We start from the raw sequence: 27,478 nt of genomic DNA on the forward strand, positions 1-27,478 counted from the left end.
AGCAGGTGACAAAGGGGGGGGGGGCGATATGTGCCATAGGAACCAGCAGGATTTCAATCTCCCACAGGTCCTTGCTTCCCCTCACATCAGTGTGCTGGCCCCTTAGCTAACCAGGGTCATTGGCAGGCCCACAATAGCCAATCAAGGGGGCAATATCAGTCCATGCCAAGGAGAAGCATGGCTCAACCATGCATCGGCCACATTCCTCATGCACTAGTGACAAAAGTCAGGGACCCATGGCACCCCCATGGAACCACTCTTTTCCGGCCAAGCAGACTGGTAAGTTCCAATGGCCTTCACTAAATGGGTGCATGGGTGCTCGTTATAGGCAGTGGCCTTGTAATTGCACCGGTGGTGATGGGGGCATCCATTAAGTCTGAATAATGAAATTGGAATTATATAAGGTATAGCATTACTCAAGGATATGGACATTATAGGAATATCAGAGACATGGAAGAAGGAGGATAACCAATGAGACACTGTGATACCAGGGTATAAATTATACTGACATTAAAGGACAGCTAAAATTGGTGAAGGGATGGCACTATATGTTAAGGATGGCATAGATTGAAGCAGAATTAAAGTTTTGCTGGAAACTCTCTGGAATCCTTATCGATCAACTTCCATGGGTAAAGGGAAAAGTATAGTAGTGGAGATATATTACCACCCACTTAGCCAAGATGAAACAGATTAAAATGCTAACAGAGTTTAGATTGGGCTAGTAAAATAGGCAGCGCAATAATAATGGGAGATTTTAATTATCTGAGTATTGATTAGGCAAATGCCATATCAGGACATGCAAGAGAGGTAAAGTTCCTAGATGCACTCAGTGACTGCTTCATGCAGTAGTTGGTCATGGAACTAATGAGAAGAAGAGCTATATTAGATCAAGTTTTTAGTGGAATACAGGCCCTGGTTCAAGAGATAAAGCTCATGGATCTGCTTGGCAACAGTCATCAAAAAGTAATTAAATATGACAATTACTGGAGGGCAAATACCAAGGAAAACTACAGCTGTAGCATTTAGCTAGAAAAAGAGAGACTATGATAAATATGAGGAAACATGTTAGAAAAAGACTAAAAGGAGCAATTCATAAGGTTAAAATCTTGCAGGAGGCATGGACACTGTTTAAAATTACTATCTTTGAGGCCCAGACAAAATATATTCCATACATCAAAAAAGGTGGAAGGAAAACAGACTACCAGTGTGAATTAATAGTGAAGTGATACAGGCAATTAAAGCGAAAAGGGCATCATTCAAAAAATGGAAAGCAGACACAAATAAGGAAAATAAGGAAGAGTATAAGCAATAGCAAGTTAGATATAAAACAATAATTAAGCAGACTAAGTAAGAATTTGAAAAGAAGCTTGCCAAATTCAAAGTAGATACAAAGCAAAATGCTTGTAAGGGACTCAGGGCGCTAGATGATCAAAGGGTAAAAGAGGTGATCAGGAGAACAAGGAAATAGCAGAAAAACTAAATGAATTACTCGCCTCTGTATTTACTGAGGGAAATACCCACATTGGAAACATTTTTTGATGGTGATGACTCTGAACAACTAAACAAAATTACTGTGAGACTGGAGGCTATAATAAATCTGATTGTCAGACTAAAGAATAACAAATCAATGGGACTAGATGGTATTCACCTCAGAGTTATGAAGGAACTCAAACATGAAATTTCAAATGTGTTGCTGGTGAATTGCAACCTATCATTTAAAACAGCCACAGTCCCTGAAGACTGGAGGGTGGCCAATGTGATACCAACTTTTAAGAAGGGCTCCAAGGGTGATCTGAGAAATTATAGATTGTTAAACCCGACATTAATGCTGGGCAAAATAGTAGAAGCTATTCTTAAAAACAAATTGACCATATAGATAAGACATGGTTTAATGGTGGAGAGTCAACATGGGATTTGCTAATTTACTAGGGGGAAGATATATAAAAAAAAAAAGCTTAGCTCCTAAATTTAGATCTCTAAATTAGGTACCTAAGTTAGGCAACTATTTTCAGCTGAATTTATGTGCCTAAACTTTCAACTGAAAATTCACATAAATCCAGGCTTCTAAATTTAGGCCTGCTATTTATTTGCCTAGATTTAGGATCCTAAATTAGATACCTATTTCTGGAAATCAGTGCTAAGACCCTAACTTTGTTTCCCAGCCTTAACTCCACCTCTACAGCCACCTACTTTCTTGACTCTTAAATTTAGGTCCTAATGAAACTAGGACCCTAAATTTAGGCACACAGCCTTAGTAAATTTTCAAAAGGGCTAACTCCAAAAGTTACCAGCCTAAATTCTTTGAAAATTGCCCCCCTGATTTTTTTTTAAGGTGTAAATAAACATACAGATAAAGTTGAGATGGTTGATACAGTGTATTTGGATTTTCAAAAGCATTTGACAAAGTCCCTCACGAAATTGGGAGGTCATGGAATCAGAGGCAATGCCCCATTATGGATTAGCAACTGGATGAAAGATAGGAAATGGTTAGTTTTCCAAATGGAGAAAAGCTTGTTAGTGGAGTGCTCCAGGAGTCTGTACTGGGACCTGTGCTATTTAGCATATTCATAAATGATCTGGAGAAAGGCACAAGTGAGGTGACAAAATTTGCAGATGACATAAAATTGTTTAGAGTCATTAAAAAAGCAGCAGGTTGTGAGAAAGTATAGAAGGATGAAGGACGTTGTGAGACGAGAAGACTGGACATCTAAATGGCAGATGCAATTGATTTTTTTTTTTTTTTTTAATTTTTTTTTAATTTAAAGTTTATTGAATTTCATAACATTTACAATGAAAAGAAATTAGGAATTTAAGGGTTACATATCCAATTTAAACAAAGAAAAATACAAAGTAAACATTATATGTTATCCCTAATTTTAGTCCCCTTTATCTGGGAAGCAACATAAGCAATTAATAAAGGAAATATGTCTAATCATAGAACAAATGAGTGAGATCCTTATTTGACCAATTAATTAATTAACCCATCATGTAGGCTGTTCATGAATCCCCAGTCCCTCCTTATCTAAAAGAAATACCTCCAGGTGATCGGGTTGCTGAAAAACAAATTTGTTTTTTTGATGGAAAATAATGCACTTGCATGGGAATTTGAGGAAGAATGTGGCCCCAATGGCCAAAACTCTTCCTCGCATTGCCAAAAATTGTTTCCTCCTCACCTGAGTAGGTCTAGAGACATCAGGGAACACCTGGACAGTTTTACCACAGAATAAGAATTTTTTATTCCTGAAGTATTTCTGTAGAACAAGATTTTTTTCAACTTCTAATCCAAAAGCAACTATTAAAGTTGCTCTAGTTGCTATATCATCCCCTGATGCTTCTAAAAAGGATGTCAGATTAGGACTTTTATCGTTTATTTCATCCAGATCACCCTCTTTTGCTTTCACATCTCTCTTAAAACTAGATATATAATAAATGTTCGATATCAATAGATCACTACTTATACCCAACACTTCCTTAGTATATTTTTTAAATAGCTCTTGCGGGGACAACAATCTAGTATAAGGAAAATTTAAGAACCTTAAATTCTTATTTCGAATATTATTTTCCAACATTTCAAGATTTCTATATATCATTAAAGAATCTTTAATGAATACATTCCCACTCGCTTGCAAAGAGGTAATTTGATTATTCATCTTTTTATCTGCAGATTCCAAACACTCTATCCTTTTCCCGTGGTCGTCCACCTTCCCCTTAATCTCAGCTGCAAAAACTGTGGATTGGGTCATGGATTGAGAAAGTCTCTTTTCCATTTTCACTACAGCCTTCCAAATATCTGCCAGGGAGATATTCTCAGGGTCTGCCAATTCAGCTTCCCCTTCCATTATTCCAGCACCTGGTATAGGCTCCAATTCTCTGGTGCTTCCCTCTGCTGGAATTGGCAGTTCAGTAACGGCGGTGGTATTAAAGTTACTTACCACCCCATTACTCTGGTCCTTGATGGGTCTTTGGTCCTGGACGGGACTAGCGCTCAATTTTCCTCCAGGGGCGCGCCCCTTTGGCGCGCGGCTTCGGCGCGCCGGCGGCTGCGCGCCGCTGTGCAGTTCTTTTTATGGCACAGCCTCGTCAGCTGTTAATGACGCCGGAGTAGGGAGGCGGGTTCAGCGACTCTCCGGTACGGTCCCTCACGTCCTCACACGGGTCTCTTTCTCCAGGAAGGCTTCTGGTTCTCCGCGGCTGTGCAGTTCTTTTTATGGCACAGCCTCGTCAGCTGTTGATGACGCCGGAGTAGGGAGGCGGGTTCAGCGACTCTCCGGTACGGTCCCTCACGTCCTCACATGGGTCTCTTTCTCCAGGAAGGCTTCCGGTTCTCCGCGGCTGTGCAGTTCTTTTTATGGCACAGCCTCGTCAGCTGTTGATGACGCCGGAGTAGGGAGGCGGGTTCAGCGACTCTCCGGTACGGTCCCTCACGTCCTCACACGGGTCTCTTTCTCCAGGAAGGCTTCCTGATGATGCAATTGATTTTAATGTGGGCAAGTGTAAAATAATGCATGAAGGGAAGAATAATCCCAATTATAGGTACACAATACTGGATTCTCTGTTAGGAGTCACTACCCAGGAAAAGGAACTCGGAGACCTTGTGGACAACACCTTGAAATTTTTGGTTCAGTGTGCAGTGGCAGACAAAAAAGGCAAATAAAATGCTAGGAATTATTTGGAATGCAACAGAGAATAAAACTGGGAATATCATAATGCCTTTGTATAGATCCATGGTGCGACCACATCTTGAGTATTGGGGGGTTGTTCTGGTCACCCCATTTAAAAAAAATAAAAATACTTAGTGGACATAAAAAAGATACAGAGATGGGTGACAAAAATGATAAAGGGGATGAAAAAGCTTTCTTATGGAGAATGGCTAAATAGATTAGGGCTCTTTAGCTGGGAAGAAATGTGGAGTTGAGGAGTAGCCTAGTGGTTGGAGAAATAGGCTATGAACCAAGGAAATCAGAATTCAAATCCCACTACTACTCACTTTAGCCTCTGGGGATCGGGAAATACCTATGGTACATTAATATAATCTGCTTTGAAGTGGCAAAAAGCAGAATATAAATAATAACAAAAGATGAATGAGAGGGGATATTATTGTGCACCTTGCGCGTGCTGAGCCCGCGCTGCTTTCCCCCGTTCCCTACCCCCACCCCACCTTCCCTTCCCCTAACTCCCCCGCCCTTTTCCTCCTACCTTTTTCGTCTTTTTTCTTTTATTTCAAAACTTACTTCAGCCCTTTTGAAAATAGGCCTGGCGTGCGTAACCTTTTGAAAATCCATATCAACCAATCTTACTTCCATGAGGGAGACAACACGTTTCCAGCCCTCTGCGGAATCACTGTGTCACCTGCTCTCAGTGACAACAATTCTTTAACCCATGGCAATAAATCACACACGGACTCCCTTGTGTTTAATTTATATTCCCGTTCTTTATCTTCCACTGAATTTTCAATACTTCAACTGGGATTATCTTTTGTACCATTAGTGGGTATTGATATATTTTCTGTTCATACTTATTTGTTTCATTTTTTTTGTCTATTAAAACTGAAGCTGTTTTTTGCAGGATCTCCATCTACACAAGACCATTTTGTAGTTTCCCGGAAATCACGTTGCGTCCCTCCAGGTTTAGATTTAGATTTTATTAATTTATGAATCGCCTAACACAAAAGAGGACTAGGCGATGTACAAAGGAACATACATAATAAAATGTAAAAACAGAATAAAATTAATAAAAGCAAAAAAAAAAATACAAATAAATACCGTATTTTTCGCTCCATAAGATGCACCTGACCATAAGACGCACCTAGGATTCAGAGGGGGAAAATTAAAAAAAAAAAAAATTGTGCTAAACCGGCTCTGCGTCTGGGCGTCTTATGGAGCAAATTAGGGGAGTGCATAGCTTTTTTTTTCCTCCCCATTTTGTTTTCGGATCTGGGGAGGGCCATTTCGGTCCACTCCCCAGATCAGAAAACTTTTTTCTCTGGGAACCCCTCCCCCCCCCCAAAAAAAACCCCATCCCAACCCTTTAATTTAACAACCCCCACCCTCCTGACTCCCCCAAGACCTGCCGACTTAATTTACCGCAACCCCCCACCCTCCTGACCCCCCCAAGACCTGCCGACTTAATTTACCGCAACCCCCCACCCTCCTGACCCCCCCCAAGACCTGCCGACTTAATTTACCGCAACCCCCCACCCTCCTGACCCCCCCCCCCAAGACCTGCCGACTTAATTTACCGCAACCCCCCACCCTCCTGACCCCCCAAGACCTGCCGACTTAGTTTACCGCAACCCCCCACCCTCCTGACCCCCCCCAAGACGCGGTCGGTCCCAGTGACATAGGGAGGGCAAAGGGCCGTCGGCGCCATTTTGATTACTGGCAGCCGACGGCCCACTCCCTGGAGATCATTCCCGGACCGCTCCTGGACCCCCGCTGGACCACCAGGGACGTTTGGCAGGTCTTGGGGGGGTCAGGAGGGTGGGGGGTTGCGGTAAATTAAGTCGGCAGGTCTTGGGGGGGGGGGGTCAGGAGGGTGGGGGGTTGCGGTAAACTAAGTCGGCAGGTCTTGGGGGAGTCGGGGGGGGGGGGTTGTTAGATTTTTGTTTGTTTTTTTTTATATTCGCTCCATAAGACGCACATACATTTTCCCCCCACTTTTGGGGGAAAAAAAAGTGCGTCTTATGGAGCGAAAAATACGGTAAATCATAAAATGTTACAAGGTCAGCATAAAACTAAATAAAACAATACTAAAAAATGACTTCCAAAAAACAATATAAACAATAAGAAATAAAATAAGGATTAAAAATAAACATAATTAAAAAGATAGGTTTTAATTGACTTTCTGAAATTCTTGATGGAGTCTGATTGCCTGATTTCGAAGGAAAAAGAATTCCAGAGAGTAGGGTCTGCTATAGAGAAAGCACATTCACGTGTGATGTGGAGTCTGGCGAGCCTTGGAGATGGTACATCAAGACCACCACGTTGTGACGAACGTAGGGACCTTGTGGGTTGATAAAAGCGAAGCATGGCATTAGCCCAAATAGAGGACTCATCATTCAGTAATTTAAAAATTGTCATTGCAACCTGTACTTTATCCTTTCAGGGATGGAAAGCCAGTGTAATTCGATCAGAATGGAGGTGATATGGTCAGAATGTCTTAAGCCAGAACGAAGACGGGCAGCAGCGTTGAGTAATAGCTGCAAAGGCTTAATGGCAATATTGGGTAATCCAAGATAAAGCAAGTTGCAATAATCGACTATAGGGAAGAGTGAGGCTTGTAGTACTGTTCGAAAATCCCGTGCGTGGAGGAGTTATTTAAGACCTGATAAAACACGAAGATGATAGAACCCTTGAGTAATGGCGTATTTAAAGTGGGACCGAAAAGATAGAGTGTGATCTAGAATGACCCTAAGACTTTTGGCCTGCTATTGGATAGTGAAATTGTGGCCAAAGAGAGATATGGAATTGAAACTGATAGATGAATGGGGGCTGTGGATAGCGAGAAACTCATTTTTCATCATGTTTAAGGACAGTTTGTGGTGTTTCAACCATTTGTTAATGGCAAAAAAGCAGATGTTAAGGTGTTCAAGAAGAACATAAACGCAAGACAAATTGTATGTCATCTGCATATAACTTGTATGAATCAGTCAATGCAGCAAGCAATTTGCAAATGGGAGCAAGATAGAGATTAAAGAGAGTAGAGGAAAGAGATGATCCCAGTGGGACACCATTGGTAACATGGGAAACTGAAGAGGTGGCGTTTTTAAGCTTAATGATTTGAATTCAATTGGAAAGGTAAGATCAAAACCATTTTAACACCAAACCTGATATACCAAATTCCTGGAGTCTATAAAGTAGTATGCCGTGATCGATTGTATCGAAGGCAGCAGATATATCAAAGGAAACTAGAAAAAACTGCTGTCCAGAATCAAAACCATGTCTAAGCATGTCCATAAGAGAGAGAAGGAATTCTGTACTTAATTTATGATGAAAACCGAATTGCTGTGGCTCGAGAAGTTCAGCTCTTTCAACAAAGTCATTCAATTGCGTGAGGACCACAGATTCTAAAATTTTGGTAAAAAATGGGAGAGATGAAATTGGGCGATAATGAAAAACGTTTATCTCCTTGTAATAAACATTTTCATTGATGTCAATATTTAAACTAATTGCCTGGTAATTGACAATCAAGTTTTCCAGTATATATCTGTATGCATGTATGTATAATTATCTTCCCCACACAATACACTGTTAACCATGACTTTTCTCAAAGGGGCAGATTTTCAGAGCCCTGCTCGCGTAAATCCGCCCAAAACCGGGCGGATTTACGCGAGCAGGGCCCTGCGCGCCGGTGAGCCTATTTTACATAGGCTCACCGGCGCGCGCAGAACCCCGGGACTCGCGTAAGTCCCGGGGTTTTCGGAGTGGGCGTGTCGGGAGGCGTGTCGGGGGCGGGGCCGGAGCGCGCGGCGTTGCGGGGGCGTGTCGGCAGCGTTTTGGGGACGGGTACGGGGGCGTGGCTATGGCCCGGGGGCGTGGCCGCGCCCTCCGTACCCGCCCCCAGGTCGCGGCCCGGCGCGCAGGAGGCCCGCTGGCGCGCGGGGATTTACGCCTCCCTCTGGGAGGCGTAAATCCCCCGACAAAGGTAGGATGGGGGTTTAGACAGGGCCGGGCGGGTGGGTTAGGTAGGGGAAGGGAGGGGAAGGTGAGGGGAGGGCAAAGGAAAGTTCCCTTCTAGGCCGCTCCGATTTCGGAGCGGCCTAGGAGGGAACGGGGGTAGGCTGCGCGGCTCGGCGCGCGCAGGCTATACGAAATCGATAGCCTTGCGCGCGCCGATCCAGGATTTTAGCCGATACGCGCGACTACGCGCGTATCTACTAAAATCCAGCGTACTTTTGTTTGCGCCTGGAGCGCAAACAAAAGTAGGCTGTTCGCGCTCGTCTGAAAATCTACCCCAAATTGTTTAATCAGCATTCCAGATATTTTGCATTAACCCTAGTAAATAAGAATAAATAAATGACAAAAGGAAAAGGAAACAACCCCTTGCCAGAGTCTTACTTTTTCTTAAGTTGGTTAATTCACATTTCACCATTTTTTCAGTTTATTACAGAATTCACATCTTGTCATAGTAGTGAGGGCATAAACAGTATGGGGCTGATTTTAAATCCTACGTGCGCGGGGTACATTTGTGCGTGCTACCTGGTGCGCACAAATGTACACCCGATTTTATAATATGCATGCCAGGCCAAGGGGAGCCCCGATGGCTTTCCCCGTTCTCTCCAAGGAGAGAACGGGGGAAGGCCATGTGTGTCGGCCCGCGCACAATTGCACTAATGTGCACCCCTTTGCGTGCACCGACCCCCAATTTTATAACATGCGCACAGCGGTGCTCGCATGTTATAAAATCGGGCGTCCATGTGTGCATGCCGGGTAGCGCGTGCACATGGATGCCCACGCGTACCTTTTAAAATCTACCCCTTAGCTTCTATCTTAGAGGTCTATTTACTAAGTAGTGGTATTTTACCTGGAGGGAAAAATCACATGATCAGGGCAAATGTGTGGATGAGGCCAGTCAGTGCCATTTTGCTACTGGCCGCTAGACCTAAAGCACTTGTGGACTGTCTGGTAGCCACTGGATCACCAGGGATAGGCAAATACAATTCCAGAGGGTTCAGATGAGCCTTGGGAAGGGACTCCGAGGTTCAAGAGGGGTGGAGAGTATCTTTGTGTACAGTGAAGAAGCGTAGTTTGGGACAGGGGCATGGCCTGGGCTTGAAGTATCTTTTTTTTCTATTTCTTTTTACATTTCATCTGCCTCGGGGGGTGGGGGGGAGAGGAGAGAGGGGCCTCATATGAAACTCCTAGAGGTTTTCTCATTTCAGTAGGAGAAGAGGGAGTTTGAGGCCACTCCAATCCCTTTAAAAGAAGATGCGGGAGCACTGGGATGTGCTGTTATCCCAATGCTCCTGGGGAAAGTTAGGTATAACTCCTGGAGTGTAGCCCACTTTTCATCAAATATTGCAGCTTGCTGCCATTGATGTAAGCCTTGATATTTGATTTCAATATGTATGTATTTCCATGCAAATCAGGTCATTTAAATACCCACTTTGCAATGGTTTGCAGAGTAGGATAATGCATGGTATTTGAAATATTGCATGTTATCTGTGTGGGAAGGCATTTACCATGCGGTAAAGCATTACTGCCGCTTATTAAATGTTCTCTTAGGTAGGTAGCCATGGATACTTTTATTTTTTTCCCCATATAATATACCTTCCAGTTTCTTTTAATAAAATTTGTGACCCATTATTTATATCGTAGAGGAAATTTGAATGTTTTTATATCCTCCCTCTTCCTTAGGTTATACACGATTAAGTTCTTAAGTCCAACCTCTCATGGTACATGATGCTGGTAATATTTCATTTTGGAAATCCTCCTTTGGATTGTTTCTGGAGATGCAGCTTCCAGAATTTGTCACAGCCCTCCAGGTGAGACCTCACTAATGATTTGAGCAGAACTATTAGCACCCCCTTTCTCCTGTTGGCGATAACTCTTCATTTCTATCCCAGCATTCCAATCGGTTCTCACCACCACTTTCGTCCTCTAGAAACTCTGAAGTCATTGGATATAATCGCACTCAGATTCGTTTGCTTCCTGGTGGTCATCAGTACCTCACTAAATGTAATGCACTTCTCTCCTAAGTTTCGTTTCCCCACTCATACGACTTGCATTTTTAATATAAAGTCTTGAGTTGTCATGCTCTTGACCAAGCTTCAAACTTTTCTTGATCTTTCCTCATTTTCCTCACTTGATCAGTACCTGCCCTAGGAGTAATCCCTGTAACATCCCCTTATACTGCTCACCCTCCTCGAGTGAATGCCATCACAACCATCATAACCTGTTGCTATACTTCGGTCAGTTTCTAATGCAGAATACCACTTTTGGACCCACCTCCAGGCTGCCCTGCTTGTTTATGAGTTTTCAGTGTAGGACACTGACCAAAAAGCTATTATTTAGGGGTGTATCATCATCATATTAGGGCCTCACTATTCAGCAATGCGAAATCATAGTCCTGAATGATGAAACACAAACAGAGAAATGAAGGCAGAAAAGGACCAAATGGTCCATCCAGTCTGCCCAGAAAGCCTAAGGTACCCTCTGCCGTGCCATACAGGTCACCCCCATATTTAGTTTTCCAAACCATCAAAGTCAGAGCCTTGTCTGAGTCCAATTGCCCATTACCTCTTGTCATTGAAGCAGAGAGCAATGTTGGAGTCGCATCAAAAGTATCAGGCTCATAGAGTAAGGGTAGTAACAGCCGCATCAGCAAGTTACCCCCGTGCTTGTTTTCTCAGACCATAAAATTCAATGTCCCTGTTGGTTGCTGACTGAATCTAATCCCTCTTTTCCTTTTCCCTCCTGCCACTGAAGCAGAGAGCAATGATGGAGTTGCATTAAACAGTATAAAAGCTTATTGGTTAAGAGTAGTAACCGCCAAACCAGCAAGTTACCCCCATGCACTCTTTTCCTCATTTCCATCTTCTAGCCTTTAGGAATCCACAGTGTTTATCCCATGCCCCTTTGAAATCTTTCACTATTTTTGTCTTCACTACCTCCTCTGGAAGGGCATTCCAGGCATCCACCACCTACTCTATGAAGAAATATTTCCTGATATTGCTTCCGAGTCATCCGCCCTGGAGTTTTATCATGTGACCCCCCTAGTTCTATTGATTTCTTTCCAACGGAAAAGGTTTGTCGATTGTGCATCATTAGAACCTTTCAGGTATCTGAAGGTCTGTATCAAAGAAAATTACTATCACTAAAATAAAATTTGCTACAAGAAAATTAACAGTTTTTGAATAAAGGTGTAAGCCCAACTTTGATATAATTTGTTAAAAGTCTTGAATGATGGGATTATTTTCATTTAACCTGCAGATCAATTTGCTACTCAAATCTCAGGGATCCTGGAGCACTTTTAAAAATCAGAGTGCTCTTATTTTTGAGGATTTTTCCTTAAGAGTTTACAATTTTTTAAAGATCTCTTCTGGTGCCATCTAGTGGAAAAGGAGAAGTGGTTTGCTGTATTTTAAAAAGTATAATATAAATTGCTTGGTACAAACCTTGCAGATTGAGTCGAGACATTTGTGGTTGGTTTGCAACTGGGGACCTCCTGTGGAAGAACAAAGCATTGAAAAAGTAACCATTATACTGCAACTCCAAATTACTTATTCTATAATTTGTATACAAAGTCAACATCCATTCTTCGATTAAAAATGGTTATTTTAAACTACCTTGGTATCAGCCAAAGTCTGTTGTGTGTTCATTAATTTGTATTTTACATTGATTTGGATACATATACCGTATTAATTACATCCACATCTGTCGCACACTTATCTAAAGCACTAAGCAGTATTTAGTTACAGGCAGTATAGAAAGAGCAGGGATGTTTGAGCGTAAATCTGGTTTTCATTTTTATAGATGGAATTCTAATAGGTTAGATTAAACAATTCCTGTCAGAATTTAGAGATGGCGATCAGGAAATTGAGGGCTGGATGGGGGGTAACAGGACACGGGCAGAGGGACTGGCAGAAGATGGTGAGGGGCACGAGCACCAGCAGGAACAACTGGGGGGGGGGGGGGGGGAAAGGTTCAGAAGAGAAAATGAAGAGATGGTGACCAGAGCTACTTGTGGAAAGGCGTGAGCTGATTATAATTATAAAAAGCGATATAAAAGAGCCCGTGAGAGAGGGAGAGGCGGAAGGGCATATAAAGACGGGGGAAGAGGACAGAAAGGAAGAAAGGCAAAGCAAGAAAAGGATTCGGAGAAGAATTAAAATATAAAGTCAGCTGAGGAACTGAAGACGCTACAACGAGAAAAACATACAAACAAAGGTACAAAAAAATACTCTATTGTCAATTTAAATACCGGACCATGTGACTTTTAAAAATGTTAATTTATCTATGAGGAGAGCAATTTTCAAAGCACTTTCTTTCTTTCTCTATTTGAAAATGTGTAGCCTGAGGCCAGCTTATGTGATTTACTTGAGAAAAATTGGCCTGTCTGAAAATTACATAAGAATATGAGAAATGCTATGCTCTGTCAGAGCAGGGGCTCTATCAAGCCCAACATCCTGCCTCTGCCAGTGGCCAGTCCGGGTCACGCGGAAGTATCCAGCAGATCCCGATAGGAAAATCCATGCCATACTGCTCACTGCCAGAAGGAAGAGGTGGAGCTGCCTGCGCTTACCTGGCTAATAATTGTTTTTATGGACTTGTCCTCCAGAAACTCATCCAAAGGTTGGTTGTTTTTTTTTTTTTTTTTAAACAAAAAACTCAGCTATACTAATAATCTTGAGCACATTCTCTGGCAACTAAATTTCATACTTTAATTGTATGCTGATGGAAAAGAAAACATTCCTAAATTTGTTTTAAATTTGCTATTAGTTTCATGGAGAGTGCCCTAATCCTATTACTATTTGATAGAGTAAATAACCATCCCTTATTAACTTGTTCCACACCACACATAAGTCTATAAACCTCTAACATATCTCCTCCCAGTCATTTCTTGTCCAAGCTGAAGAGCCCTGGCCTGTTTAGTCTTACTTCTAAAGGGAGCCGTTTCATCCCCTTAATTATCCTCTCTGCGCTTATTCTAACTCTGCTACATTTTTTGGCGATGGGGCGACGAGAACTGCTCACATGGATTGATACAGAGGCATTGTTCTATTCCAAGTTTTGTGTTCTATTCCTTTCTAGGGATGTGAATCGTTTTTGAACGATTAAAATTATCGTCAGATAATTTTAAAATCGTCCAAAATCGTTAGAGTGCACGATACAATACAAATGCCCCCGATTTATCGTCAGGGGCATTTGTATTGTATCGTTAAATAGGGCGCGAGAAAACCGGCACACCAAAAAAACCCTAAAACCCACCCCGAACCTTTAAAAGAAATCCCCCACCCTCCCGAACCCCCCCAAAATGTTTTAAATTACCTGGGTCCTGTGGGGGGGTCCCGACGCGATCTCCCTCTCTCTCTCTGGCCACGGCTGCGTTGAGAAATGGCGCCGGTGGCCCTTTGCCCTTATCATGTGACAGGGCAAAGGTAGCGCCGGTGCCATTTTGTTTCCTGGCTCCCGATGTCACGCCTGCTGGAGATTGCCCCGGACCCCCGCTGGACCCTCAGGGACTTTTGGCCAGCTTGGGGGGCCTCCTGACCCCCACAAGACTTGCCAAAAGTCCAGCGGGGGTCCGGGAGCGACCTCCTGCACGCGGGCCGTATTGCCAACTTCAAAATGGCGGCGACGCCCATATGACATAGTGAGGGCTATGGATGGGGGTGTAAGTCATGTAACAAAAAAATATAGGCTAGTCAGCGGGGTTTTAAAGGTTGGGGCTAATAGGGTAAAAGGGAGGCAAGTTAGCTAGTGGGATTAAGGAGTCCTCTCCTTTACTGGGGTGAACTGGGTGCAAATTGGGAGAAAAAGGCCATTGCGCTGGCGTGCGCAGCTATTAAAATTCCCCCCACTTACGCATGCGAAGCAGTATTTGCAAGCCCAGGCGTGCGTCAGTATAAAACTCTGCACACATATACGCACGTATAGCCGATTTTATAACACGTATGCATATATATACGCATATAACCAGAAGAAAAAAGGATCAATAAACACCAGGAATTCTTTATTAAGCTCTGAATGTGATAAAAGCCTGACTCAGGCCGAGTTTCGCTCCATGAGCTGCTTCAGGGGCTGCTAGAGATGAACTTCAGCTCTTGACATTGGTTGTGAATAAAGCATCAGGTGCAGTGACTGTGCAGCCTGTAGGGGCCAGAAGTTTTCTCTCTCTAGTATCTACGCCTGTGTTGCACTGTGCAACCGCTAGACGTCAGTAGAGGTCTCCAGTAAGTGGGGTCACATTTGCTTTCCTCCAGCCTTCCAGAACCATTCCTGCCTCCTGAGATTTCTTACTCTTATCATGCATTTTAGTTCCTGTTAACAATCTTGAGTGAATTCTTTCTGCACCTGATGCTTTATTCACAACCAATGTCAAGAGCTGAAGTTCATCTCTAGCAGCCCCTGAAGCAGCTCATGGAGCGAAACTCGGCCTGAGTCGGGCTTTTATCACATTCAGAGCTTAATAAAGAATTCCTGGAGTTTATTGATCCTTTTTTCTTCTGGTTGCTACTGCTACATTGGATCAATTTCTGGTTTGTTTTTTTGGACCTTCCCTATATACGCATATATGCTCGCATGTCATAAATTCACTGTGTCAATGTGCACGCACTGGCAAATGTGTGCATAGGTGTGCCCACACGCAGGTCTTAAGATTCACTTCTATATTTGTTATTTTGGTCACTGCTGCACACTGAACTGAGGATTTCAAAGTATTGTCAGCTCTGTCTCCATTGTATTTTTCTTGTGTGGTAACTCCTAATATGGAGCCCAGCACTGCGTACCTGTACTTAAGATTATTTTTCCCTCTGTGCATCATTTTGCATGTGATCATTTTACATTTCATTTGCCATTTAGATGTCCATTTGCTCAAACTCACAATGTCCTCCTGCAGTTCTTCAAAATCTACTTGTTAAAGTATTTTGAAAAATTTTGTGTCAACTCCAAATCTGATCACCTAGCTCATAACTTCCTTTTCCAGATCATTTATAAATGTATTAAACACTTGGTCCCTGTATAGATCCTTGGGGCATTCCACTATTCACTTCTCTCCAATGGGAAAACTGGCCATTTAGACCTACTCTCTGTTTCCTGTCTTTTAACCAGTTACCAATGTATAGTAGGACATTGCCTCCTATCCTATGAGCTTTTATTTTCTTAAGGAGATTCTCATGTGGGACTTTGCCAAATGCCCTCTGATAAGCCAGACATACTATATGGACAGGCTCACCCCTTCAAAACCTTTTAGCAGACTGGGAAAGCATTTGCTCCAGTCGGTGAGCCCTTGAGTGGGTTCGCCTGCTAAGCATGATTGATGCAATCTAGCAGGTGAACCCACTTGGCCCACGCCGTCAGTAGACGGACATGCTCAGGGACTGGGTCTGTGTTTCACCTTTACCAACCCCTTTTCCTGCAGGAAGAGACCTTGGATTTAGGGGATGAAAAGACTTAGGTGAGGTCCCAGTGAGTTAAGGAAGTCCAGGTACAGGGCAATGAACAGGTGAAGTTGGATACCAGGACGAAGTCAGGGCAGGCGGCATGCGTGCAGAGTCGAATACCAGACAGAGGTCAAGGCAGGTGGCATTCAGGAAGAGTCAGATAACAGACTAAGGTCAAGCGCAAGAGATCAGTCTGAGAGGAAGCAAGGGTCAAGGCAAAAAGAAGAGGGAGGTAAGGGCAAGGCAAAGGCAGGAGAGGGGACACAGACAGAAACAGGAAGCACACTCAGGATCAGGAATAGCAGAGTAGCAACATGCACTACAGAACAGGAGGACCTGTTGCTGAGGCACTAGCTGGTCGCAGGAGACTTCCTTATATACTCATGCAGGATGTGATGTCATCAGTCAGTGCCACAGGAAGTCCCAGCTGAAGGATCTATAAAGGAAGTTAAGAGCTACAGGAATTTCTAGCCAGGATCCTTGGAGCAACATGTTGCCAGAGGATATGCAGAGTTGCTTCAGATCAGCATTACTTACCTTTGCTAAAACCAAGTTGGTTCCTTCCCATTAAGCCATGTCTATCCACATGTCCAGTAATTCTGTTCTTAATAATAGCTTCTAATATTTTCTGCTATTTGGCCTGTCAATTTTGCTTCAGCTCCTCTGACTTATCACCTTCAAAGAACAGTTCCAGTGTGGGTATGTATTTATTTCATTATCGTGCATTTGAGCAATTTTCTTTAATTATTTTTTCTTAGATGGAGCTGCACTTGGGACTGATAGCTGTGAATATCTGATGATTTTTCGACTAGATAAGTCTGACTTTGCATTTTTGCTGGCAATTGCTGGCCTTGCGTTTTTTAATGTGACAAATGTTTTATATTTAAAAGATGTATTTTTTTAAAATATTCGATGAAAATTATGGAACATGTACATTTTTGACAGTTATATTTTGTGTGTTTATCACTGGGTTATTTCTTTTTAAATTTAGTGTATATTTGTAGCCCGCTACTCCAAAGAAAGCGTTCTCCTGGTAGATGACATAGCAAAATCATAAAGCACAATAGTGATCATGAAACATAAAGACAATGTGCAACATACAGCCAATAAGTAAAACAAGTGAGAGACCGAACGGTGACTACAACAACCAAAAACAGGTAGTACAGACGTATTCATCACAACAATACGGCATATTCATAAATCTAACAAAAAGCCGGATTAAAAAGTAGGTTGTGCTTCCTTTCATACATGCCTACATCATTACTCAGCTCTCACAGGTACTTTTACCTAGGATGAGCAGGATTTCCAAAGGACCTGCAGAGATTTGTACCGGCTTTCTCGATGGGTATTTTTTTTCTATTGAAATTTAAGACGGTAACTCTCAAACCGGCACACGGGCGCATGTGTGCATGCATGCGTTGGCCCACGCCCCAGGGATGCAGCTATTTTATAAAATAGCCTGGCCGCGTGCACACGTGTGCCAAATTATAAGTTGGGCGCAAATGCCACTTCTGCTGCGTAATCAGGGGATTTTAAAAGGGGTATGCGCAACACTGTTCCCAGTTTTATCAGTTCGCTAAGTTTAGAGATAGGTCCTCCAAACCCCTCTACTTTAATAGCCTTCACTCCCCTCGGTTATCCGCGACCCTTAAAACCCCACAGATCTGCCTAGTTTTATTTTCTTTCTTTTTCTTTTTATTTTTTTTAACTTACACGTCATCCACAGCAGAAGTAAAATTACGCGGCAGGGGGCCTCGGTGCGCACCGGATGACGTCCAAGTATTTACGTGCACAGATCAGATTCGTGCCCTGAAACGCCCATGCCCTGCCCAGACCTCACCCATTCCCCCCTCCCCTTTCCAGATGTGTGCGCTGCTGCATATATGTGCGTATCCAGGTGGCTTTTAAAATCTGCTCGGCACGCATAGCCCCGACTTATTTGTGAATCTCCTGACTGATGCGTGTGCCGGGCTTTTAAAATTCACCATTATATGTGCGCTTCTGAAAATGCAGAACTGTGGGCGCTATCTCCCTCCACCAACCCTCCAGGAATGCCTCTGCACAATGTGGGTAAAAAGCAGGTTCACCGTGGAACATTAGATGCATAGACGGCGGGAAATTTTCAAAAAGTCCTTTTACCTAGGCAGGTGGCCTTTGAAAATTGCCTGCCCCATGTGTACTGAAGTTCCTTTCTCCCTTCTACATTTTAATGGCCCACATTGTTTCAAAGTACACAGGCACTTTTGTACCCACAGCTTTTGGAGCTAATTGTCAAAGAGAAACAATGCAGGTATGTGAGTACACATTGCCTGCTTTTCATAGGGGATGGCGAAACAAGGGGGTTATACATTTGAAAATCAGGGATGGTAACTTTTAAACCGGCACGTGGGCGTACATTGTGTGTGTGTGTGTGTGTCAGTGTGTGCCCAGGGACACGGCCATTTTATAATTGCGTGCGTAAATGTGCACAAGTTATAAAATAGACCTGCCATGCGCACGTGTGCCACATTTTAAGTGGGCATGCAAGTCTCGCTTCTACCGCGTAAGTCAGAGGATTTTAAAAGGGGCGAGTGCCCACGCCATTGCCAGTTTACAAGTTCGTCCACCAGTTCGCCCACTTAACAGCTAGGTCCTCCAAACACCCCTGATTTGATAGCCTACAGTCCCTCCAGTTACCCCAGACCCTTTAAGCCCCTCAGAAATGCCAGGCTCAATCCTTTTATTTTATAACTTACATGGCATCCATAGCAGAAGTAAAGTTACACAAAAGGGGACCTCGGTGCGCGGTGGGGCGCATAAGTATTTACGTGCACATCTCTTGGCCAGGCCCCGAAACGACCATGCCCTGCCTCTTTGTGGAAACATTTCGGATGTGCGCGCAGTGGATTTTACTTGCGTATCTGGACGCTTTTTAAAATACGTTCGGCGTGCGTGAGCCTGACTTCTTCGCGCATCCCCTAATTGATGCACATGCTGGGCTTTTAAAATTCACTTTTAAATGTATATATATATTTTTTTTCTCATTCAAGCTAAACAAATCAACTGGGAAAACCTCTTTTTAAATCAGAATCACACATGTACATTGTGAGAATCCATGCATATTTTTACCCACTTTAAGAGTCACAATTTTCAACCATGGCAATCTAGCTGGGCAACAACCTAGTTATATCCCATTTACAAATTGTTCTCTTGATTAAATAGCCAAAGAAATTTCAGAATAATTTGAATAGCGTAAGGCTGTTGGTCACAATATTTGCAGCCTTATTAATGAACACACTGAGGTCAATTTTCAGAGAATTAAGTGCCTAACTAAGCATTAGGCTCCTAAATTGGCCCTTTCGAAAACTGACTAGTGCTGAGACCCTAAATTTGGGATAACAGTTTAACTAGCCTCCTAAAATTAGAAGCATAAAAAGTAGGTGGCTATCGGGTTGGTGGGAAAAAAGTTAGGTGATTAGCACCGATTTTCAGCTCTAGGCACCTAATTTAGGGCCAGATTCATTAAGGCTTTTTTCCCATTTTGTGTCTGTGGGAAAAACCCATAGTGAATCAGATACTTAGGAACCTAAATCTATGCAAATGAATAGCAGGCCTAAGATTATTATTCTTAAATTTTAGGGACCTAAATTTAGGTGAATTTTCAGCTGAAAACTTAGGGGTCAATACTCAGCAGCATTTGCTGGATTACTCACATTTTCTTCAGCTTAATGCTGACTTTTCAATATTTCCCCCACTTATTCAGCTAAAATTTAGCCAGATGATATAGGGCACTCTAGGGGTGTTCCGGGGCAGATTTAAGTTAGCCAGTTAACTTATCTGGCTAATTCTAGTTGTTCCTAAGAGAAAAATCATAAATATAGCCAGATAAACGTATCCAGCAATCTTTAAGATAGCCAGCTATATTCAAAAGTCAGCTGTACCACTGAATATCCTAAAAAAACAAAGCGGAAGCCGATCCAATGTAGCTGATAAGCGAAAAGACGAAAAAGATCGGTGTAAAAAGAAGCCTCTATTGAAGCTTGCCCTCACCTAGCTGCTATCAAGCTAGTTCAAATGGACAATGTACAAATCTCATCTTTGTGTACCTTTCATCACTCCAAATCACATCAAATTTTCACTGATGTCTACTGTGCTGTTTGTACTTCTGGTTATGCATGCAAAACTGCTCCAAAACCTAGGCTACCACCAAAACCTCACTGAGTTACTAGTTGCCCTTCTTACAGTGGTATAAATAGTTTACTTATACGAGAGCCTTATAAAGAGTCTCTCTCTCTCTTACACCGTGTGTTGTGATATTTGGAAAATTAACCTAACCATGCCCCCTTTTTTTTTTTTTTTATCATGGGAGCTATTCCCGTGAACTTTATAGCAAAATGATGAATCTAGGGGTTAGGTTCTTAAGTTTGAGAGTTTAGCTTATGTTGAATACCCTCCTCATTGGTTTTCAGCTACGTGATCTGCATTTGGAATGATGGTATATAAAATGTCTAACTAAATAAATAAATACTATGTTTTTTCAGCTGCGTATATGCGATTTTCTTTAGCTTTTCCACAACAAAAAATATAAAAGTCTGCAACTGCATCATCTTAGGCTCTAATCCTTTGAGATCTCAGCAGATTGACAGTTTTAATTATCTGGAAGGGAAAACATGGATGAAGTAGAAACTCATGTTGTAGGGGCACTCAGCCCTATGATCCAGTACAGAACCAATGCCTCAGCAAAATTTTAGGAAGCATCACACTGCAGAAAGTGTGGAGGGAGTTATTTTTCTGAAAGGCTGTTAAACTGAGGTCCTCTCTAATTTGTGAACATTAAAGATCACATGGCAAAGATAACAGTCCCAGAGCAGGGATATTAATCCCAGATTCATGGCAAAGCTATAACACAAATTGTACAAGGAAGCCTGCTAAAATCAGGCTTATTTTCAAAGACATTTTTATGCATAAAACGTGCAAATGGCTTGTTATAAAATTGCGTGGGGGTTATTTACATAAAAGTACGTATGTAACCCGATTTCATGCATACTATACTGTGCACCAAAAATAGGTGTTCCAGGGGACAGAGCTGGGATTTCCATGCATACTTTTGATGTAGATTAACCTGCACAAGTTATGCAAAGAGCAGGTGTCACTTTGTGCAGATAAGTTTCTGTGTGTTCTTAGGGATCATTTTCAAAGTGAACTTATTTGCATAAATTTGCTTTGAAATTTGGTGTAACATGCACTTTATCAATAGATAACTTATGCAGTTTTCGCACATTCCGATGTATGTAGCTCTTATTTAAAAAATGTCCAGTGCTTTGACAGATGAATTATTCAACTGCATGGCATATTTAAGAAGAAATAAAGGATAATATTCTATTGTCAAAAATGTCTTTTGTGAATTCATTTTTCTCTTCAACTTTTTTCTTGTACTTGGAAGCTGGACCATTTACTGAAGATCTGGGTTCAATGTCTGAGCCCAGCTTCTGTTTCTAAGGCCAGTCAGCATCTTTCCCTCTAAGCTGTGCACGTGTATGCATGCAGGTCATGAACCCTGCACACATGGCAAAACAGTGTGCGCAAGAAACCCCAATGATATCTGCATTATACTGGTTTGTAGCGCATAAATTTGAATGCAGGTAATAAAAGGTCGCACAGAAGAATGCATTTTGCACCTGTAGCCTTTAAAAATTGGAGGGAACATTGCTGATCGGGGCTGGAAATGCTGAGAGCCAGCATTCCCTGCTCCTACGGGGAGGGAGTCTCAGCCAGTGCAAAATGGCAGCACCTGATGGCCAGACTTGCAGTGCATGCAATGGTTTCTGAAAAGAGATGCAGTTTGAGATCCCGGGCTAGGCTCGATGGGAGGGAGAGGGTTATAAAAATGTTGAAAAAAAAAAAAATCCCTCGACAGTTGCAAATGAAGGCTTGTTTCTCCATAGCTTAGCAGAGGTTGGTTCCAATTGAGAACGAGGAAACAACCAGGGCCACAAAAAACTAACAAAACATACCCTGCCCTTCCTATTTTCCCGCACTTTAATAGCTGCACTGGTGCAAAATAAAGCAACGTGTGCCATCTAGGAGGCCGAGTACTAGCGATGCTGCACTGCATTTAAGGATGTTATTACTTCTTTGGAAGGCTTTAGGCTTTTACAAAATACAATTTTCTTACATCTCACTAGATTTTCTAATAAATTGAACAGGAGGACCAAAAACTTACTTGTTTGGTGCTGCATGCAGATTTGTCAGTAATGTAAAGTTGTTTCTCACGCTACGCAAACTTGCAAGTACCTAAAATAGATATAGAAACACCACAGAAATCGTTTAATGTGACAGTTTAATGCATTCAGCAACACACCTTTATACTATATTCAATCACATCAGAAGGAAAGGGAGAAAGATATTTCACATCTTACCTGTGCAAAAGGTGTTACTATTAAGTCATCTCCATGTCTAGAAAGAAAAGAAGAAGATTTTGTAAATGATGCAGAGAAAAAAATTAATTGCAACACTGCATCTTCATTTTAATACCAGTTTTGTATTTACCAGTTTGCGAACACCTTATTTTTTCAACAGAACAGTATTGTTCAAATTTAATAACTGAAAATGGTGAGGGGCACAAATCTGCTTAAATAAAAAAAAGGGACTGAGTTGATGATTATGTGGCAGCAGTGTGCGTTGCCACACAGGAGGTCTGGGTTAAATACCTAAGTGTGGTTTCTGCTGGGGTTGGAGATGCTGTGAAGGCAGGGCTCACAGGGCCTGGGAAAAAGTCCCAGTCATCAAATTACTAGGGATGTGCTTTACTTTGAAAATGACATGGAAACACCAACAAAACTTCATTTTGTGCCATTTCCCATCCAGAATAACATAAAACAAAACGTTATTTCCTGATGTCATTTTAGTGCGTGCATCTTTTTACAACACAGCATGCACTAAATTTAGAATGTGCTATTTGAGAAATAACATGCATTGTAAAAAAGAAACGGTGTGCTAAACACATAGGACCTGATTTTAAGAAGCATTTACTCACTTAAAATTGGGTTTTACACATGCAAATGCACTCTACCCGTGCAAGAGGCCTTTTGAAAATTGCTACAATATCTGCCACTGAATTGTCCAAAGGATAATCAAGTGTATGTGCACTTTATGCATGTAAATGGCTTTTTAAAATTGATACAATAGTACATTACATTGGCACATGTATCACTGTTTAAAATTACCTCCTTTATGGATGGCACAAACAAAAGGGTTGAAAAAAAGAAACAAAAACGAAATAAGTTTTTTTTCACATGCACACCTCCTACGTATCACACAATGGTGACATCTAGCGGTCAGAGTTGGGGGAGGGGAACCTATACCAAATTCCAGAGGGAGCCATGGTTGGTGGCCACTGGCCAAGGAGTGCTACTCTGATGGCTAGGATACAAGGTAGAGTGGGTTTATAAGATAGGAACCTCCCAGGTGGTTGCAAATAAGGACTCATTGCACTGTAGCCCACTAAAGGCCAGTTCCAATTGAGCTGGAAGCCAAAAAGGAGAAGGAGGAACTGCCATGCCCGGAAAGACAAAAAAAAAAGATCTCTGTGATGGAGAATAACTATTTAAATATGTAGGACTACAGAAGAACCCAAACAAACAATTCAATATTTATCCCTTATAGGAAAATTCACATCACTGTATTCTAAACTCCACACAATGGAAATTTGAAATCATATTAGACTCTAGTAGATAGCATTGGAACATGTATTAAAACCAAGGGAAAACTTGGTTCCAGATATATTAAGCATTTGTCTACAAACATGAAAATGGGAGAAATCCTTTAATCCGCCTGTCCCTTCCTTGTCTTAATTTACAGGGCAAACAAGGGTTAAATAAAAACCAACAGAAGCTTCCAGCAGCCAGGGAAAAGTTACAAAAATAAATATTAATAATGTAAAAGGAACACTGAATGGAAAAAGACTCTTGAAGAAAATTAACCAGACCTATGTGAATTTCTACTGAGTGTCCATGAACTTGGAACTTTCTGGGCTGTTAAAAAGCCTAGCTAACTAAATCTTGGCTAAATCAGGCATTTTGTTTTTAACCAAGCTGTTCTATTTTCCCAACAGGAAGTGGACTGTTATTTTTGGGCTTGGTGTAATATTTGCAGTTTTGCCTTTTTATAGGCAATTTTGCAAAAATAAGAAAAGTTTTGACTTGATCTGCATAGTTGAATTGACTGGGTGCGTAGTTTCACAAAAGATGCTATATAAAATCAAGCTCTACTCCTTGCTTTGCCACATACTGAAACTGAAATGTGAATGCAGTCCAACGATTTGGTAATCAAAATTCATTCTGGTGAATTATTCTAATGCCCCTTCAAGCTGTTCTTCGGCTATGCTAAAGTTATCCGGATATGTTTCCTGGACAATGTCACTCCATCCAGACACACCTGGATAGGTTTTCAGCCAGTTATAAACGTTTTTGTCTATGTTAGGGGTGGTTAGACAGGCAGAATTTTCAAATCCTGCTGTTTGGCTAAGTGGCAAACTTTCTGGACAAATGCACTGAATATGGACCTCTTAAATCTTTTCAGTTAAGACCCTTAAATGAGGCTAATTTAAATATTCTCTTATACTTGTAACCCCTCTCTTCCAGAGTAGGACTGAGAAGTGTAGGGGATCACACAAGATCTCAGGGCTAAGCCTTTGTACAGTCCAGCAACTGTGGGGCATGGATTCTTTGAACAGGAGAGGGGGAGGATAAACTTCCAGGACCCAAAGTATAGGACATGACTCTTGCTGTGGGGGCCCTCTCAGATTTAAGCTGTATGGGGCTGATGCAAAAAAAAAAAAAAAGCACTGAAAGTGGGCCCTGAGTGTTCAATCGCTATAAAAAATAGCACTGATAAATGAACTAATAGAGGAACTAAATCCCACTATATTCTGCATTACTGAAACATGGCTCAAAGACAGTGATCATGTCCTATTAAATCAAATTGATAACCCAACCTATGATATCTTTCACTTCCCCAGACACAAACAAAAAGGTGGGGGTCTCTTAATAATATGCAAAAAGGAATTTAAACTCAAACCATATAAAGTTGAGATAAACCCGGCCCAATGAGGTTGCAATACTAAAATCGCTACTTCTAAATATTGGTGTGATCTATAGCCCACCCGGCACACTTCAAAAAGACTGCTCACCTCTAATCGAAAATCTTCACAAAAACGTTTCCAGCCCTAGAATCAACTCTAATCATAGGAGACTTTAACCTACATGTAGACAGCACAGCATGTGAAATTTTCCTAGATACCATGGAAGCCATGGGTTGGTCACAATTTCTATCCAACCCCACCCATAAAGCAGAACACATCCTCATCCTAATTTTTGCCAAACGCAATAACTGCGTAATCAATTCTCACAAAATATTGCCCTGGCCTGATCACCAGCTAATAAAGGCAGAAATAACTCTCCTCACCACACAGCAAACAAACTCACATAACAACCAATCCTTCAGTTACAGAAAAAAGATAGAACCCGAAACACTTGAAGAAAATATTAAAAACAAAATAATTGAGTTCGATCTCGATAAGACCACCTCATCTTTTGACTCCTGAGATAACATTATGAATGAAATAGCGGATACCCTATACCCAATCCAGACAAAAACATTCCAAAATAAAGGAAACACAGCTAAAGTGAAAAAAACCTTGGTACAGCGAAGAATGAAGGCACACTAAACAGACCTGGAGAAAATTTGAAAAGCAATGGAGAATATACCAATCTACAGAATTCCTAGAAAAATACAATTCCAGTATATACTATACCCAAACCAATTTGAATTCAGAAAAAAATGCTCAACAGAAACCCTACTCATTTCCTTTGCTGACATTACTACAAGGGTTTAATAGCAATGAATCATATATCTAGGTACTAATCGATCTAACAGTTGACACAGTTGACCATACCCTGCTATGCCACAAACTAAGAGAAATTGGAATAGACGGAAATATTAACAAAGGATTCTCTTCCTTCCTAAACGATAGGACATTGCAAATCAAGCTGGGTAATCACATTTCTGACACTTTCTCAATCGATACAGATGTCCCCCAAGGTTCAGCACTCTTGGCTACTTTATTCAACATATATTTGCTGCCTATTTGTGCACTACTAGCGAATCTAGGCATACAATTCTACATCCTGTTCGACAAAACAGTCAAAAAAACTGCGTCTCTATCAACATATATGAAGGAAATACAATAAAAACTCTCTCAACTGAAATTGACTCTAAACCCAAAAAAACCCTGAAATTGCGTGATTAAGGAGAGACAACACGATAATTAAACCACCAACCCTAGAATTAGGAATCATTAATATTATGCTCAGAGAACAAGTACGAGACCTAGGAATTCAGGTCGATGAGAACTTCACTATGAAAAAGCATATAAGCAAATTAATCAAAACAGGATATGCCAAGCTGAGAATCTTACACCAGCTAAAACCACTGCTAACACCACAGGATTTCTGCTCTTTTCTATAAACACTAATACTCTCAAACTTGGAGACTGTAACTCCCTATTACAAGACCTACCCTCAAGTCTACTAAAACCACTACAGCTACTTCAAAATGCCTCTGCTAGACTATTACTAGGGACAAGGAAATTCGAACACATCACTCCCTCGCTGATAGCATTACACTGGCTTCCAGTACAATCCAGAATTCACTACAAAGTATTAACTCTAATTTTCAGTATCATCAACAGTATTAACCCTTGTTTATTAGGCGTACACTTCAACATTACACACCACAAAGAGCCCTAAGATCACAAAATAAAGGTCTTCTAACGGTGCCTTCCACTCGGAACACATACCTAATGCAAATAAGAAACTGAATGTTTCCCATAGCGGGCTCCAAGTTGTGGAACTCTCTTCCAGAGTCTTTACATCAGAAAACAGATTGAAAGAGTTTCAAACGAGAACTGAAAATGTGGCTCTTTAGAAATGGATATGATTTAACGTAAAATACCAAAACGCTGATACTTCCAACATTAGTACCAGAGACAAAAGCAGTGAAGTGAACAACAAGTAATGTTCGATGTAAAGTGTAATGTTAGCAGAATCAGAATTGGGATTTGTGTCGACCAAAAAAAATGTATAAATATGGACTACATTCTATAGTTATTAATGTGATGTCCTCGAATATATATGATTATGACCTAGAATATGTATTTGTTATGGTGCTAACCTAGAATGGAATGTTGCCACACAGTATGTGATTGTTGATCAAGAATATGAAGGCTGATAATGTAAACCATTGTGATCTTCTTTTGGGACGATAATATATAAAACACTTAAATAAATAAATAATAAATAAAATCTGTTCTGGGACTACTGCTTTTTAAAAATTATA

General features: G+C 41.5%; 1 protein-coding gene across 1 annotated transcript in view; it reads right to left on the reverse strand.

The window, feature by feature from the left end:
- Positions 1-27,478, reverse strand: part of PDE4B (phosphodiesterase 4B) — a 560,125-nt gene that overhangs the window by 111,540 nt on the left and 421,107 nt on the right. Inside the window, exons 5-7 of the mRNA XM_029617533.1 lie at positions 22,501-22,537; positions 22,305-22,375; positions 12,116-12,165 (exon numbers count right to left, since the gene is read on the reverse strand). Coding sequence (XP_029473393.1) covers positions 12,116-12,165; positions 22,305-22,375; positions 22,501-22,537 — 158 coding nt within the window. The remainder of the gene's footprint in view (positions 1-12,115; positions 12,166-22,304; positions 22,376-22,500; positions 22,538-27,478) is intronic.

The sequence above is a fragment of the Rhinatrema bivittatum genome, chromosome 10 (genome assembly GCF_901001135.1).
Source record: "Rhinatrema bivittatum chromosome 10, aRhiBiv1.1, whole genome shotgun sequence".
In the NCBI taxonomy this organism is placed as follows: Eukaryota; Metazoa; Chordata; class Amphibia; order Gymnophiona; family Rhinatrematidae; genus Rhinatrema; species Rhinatrema bivittatum.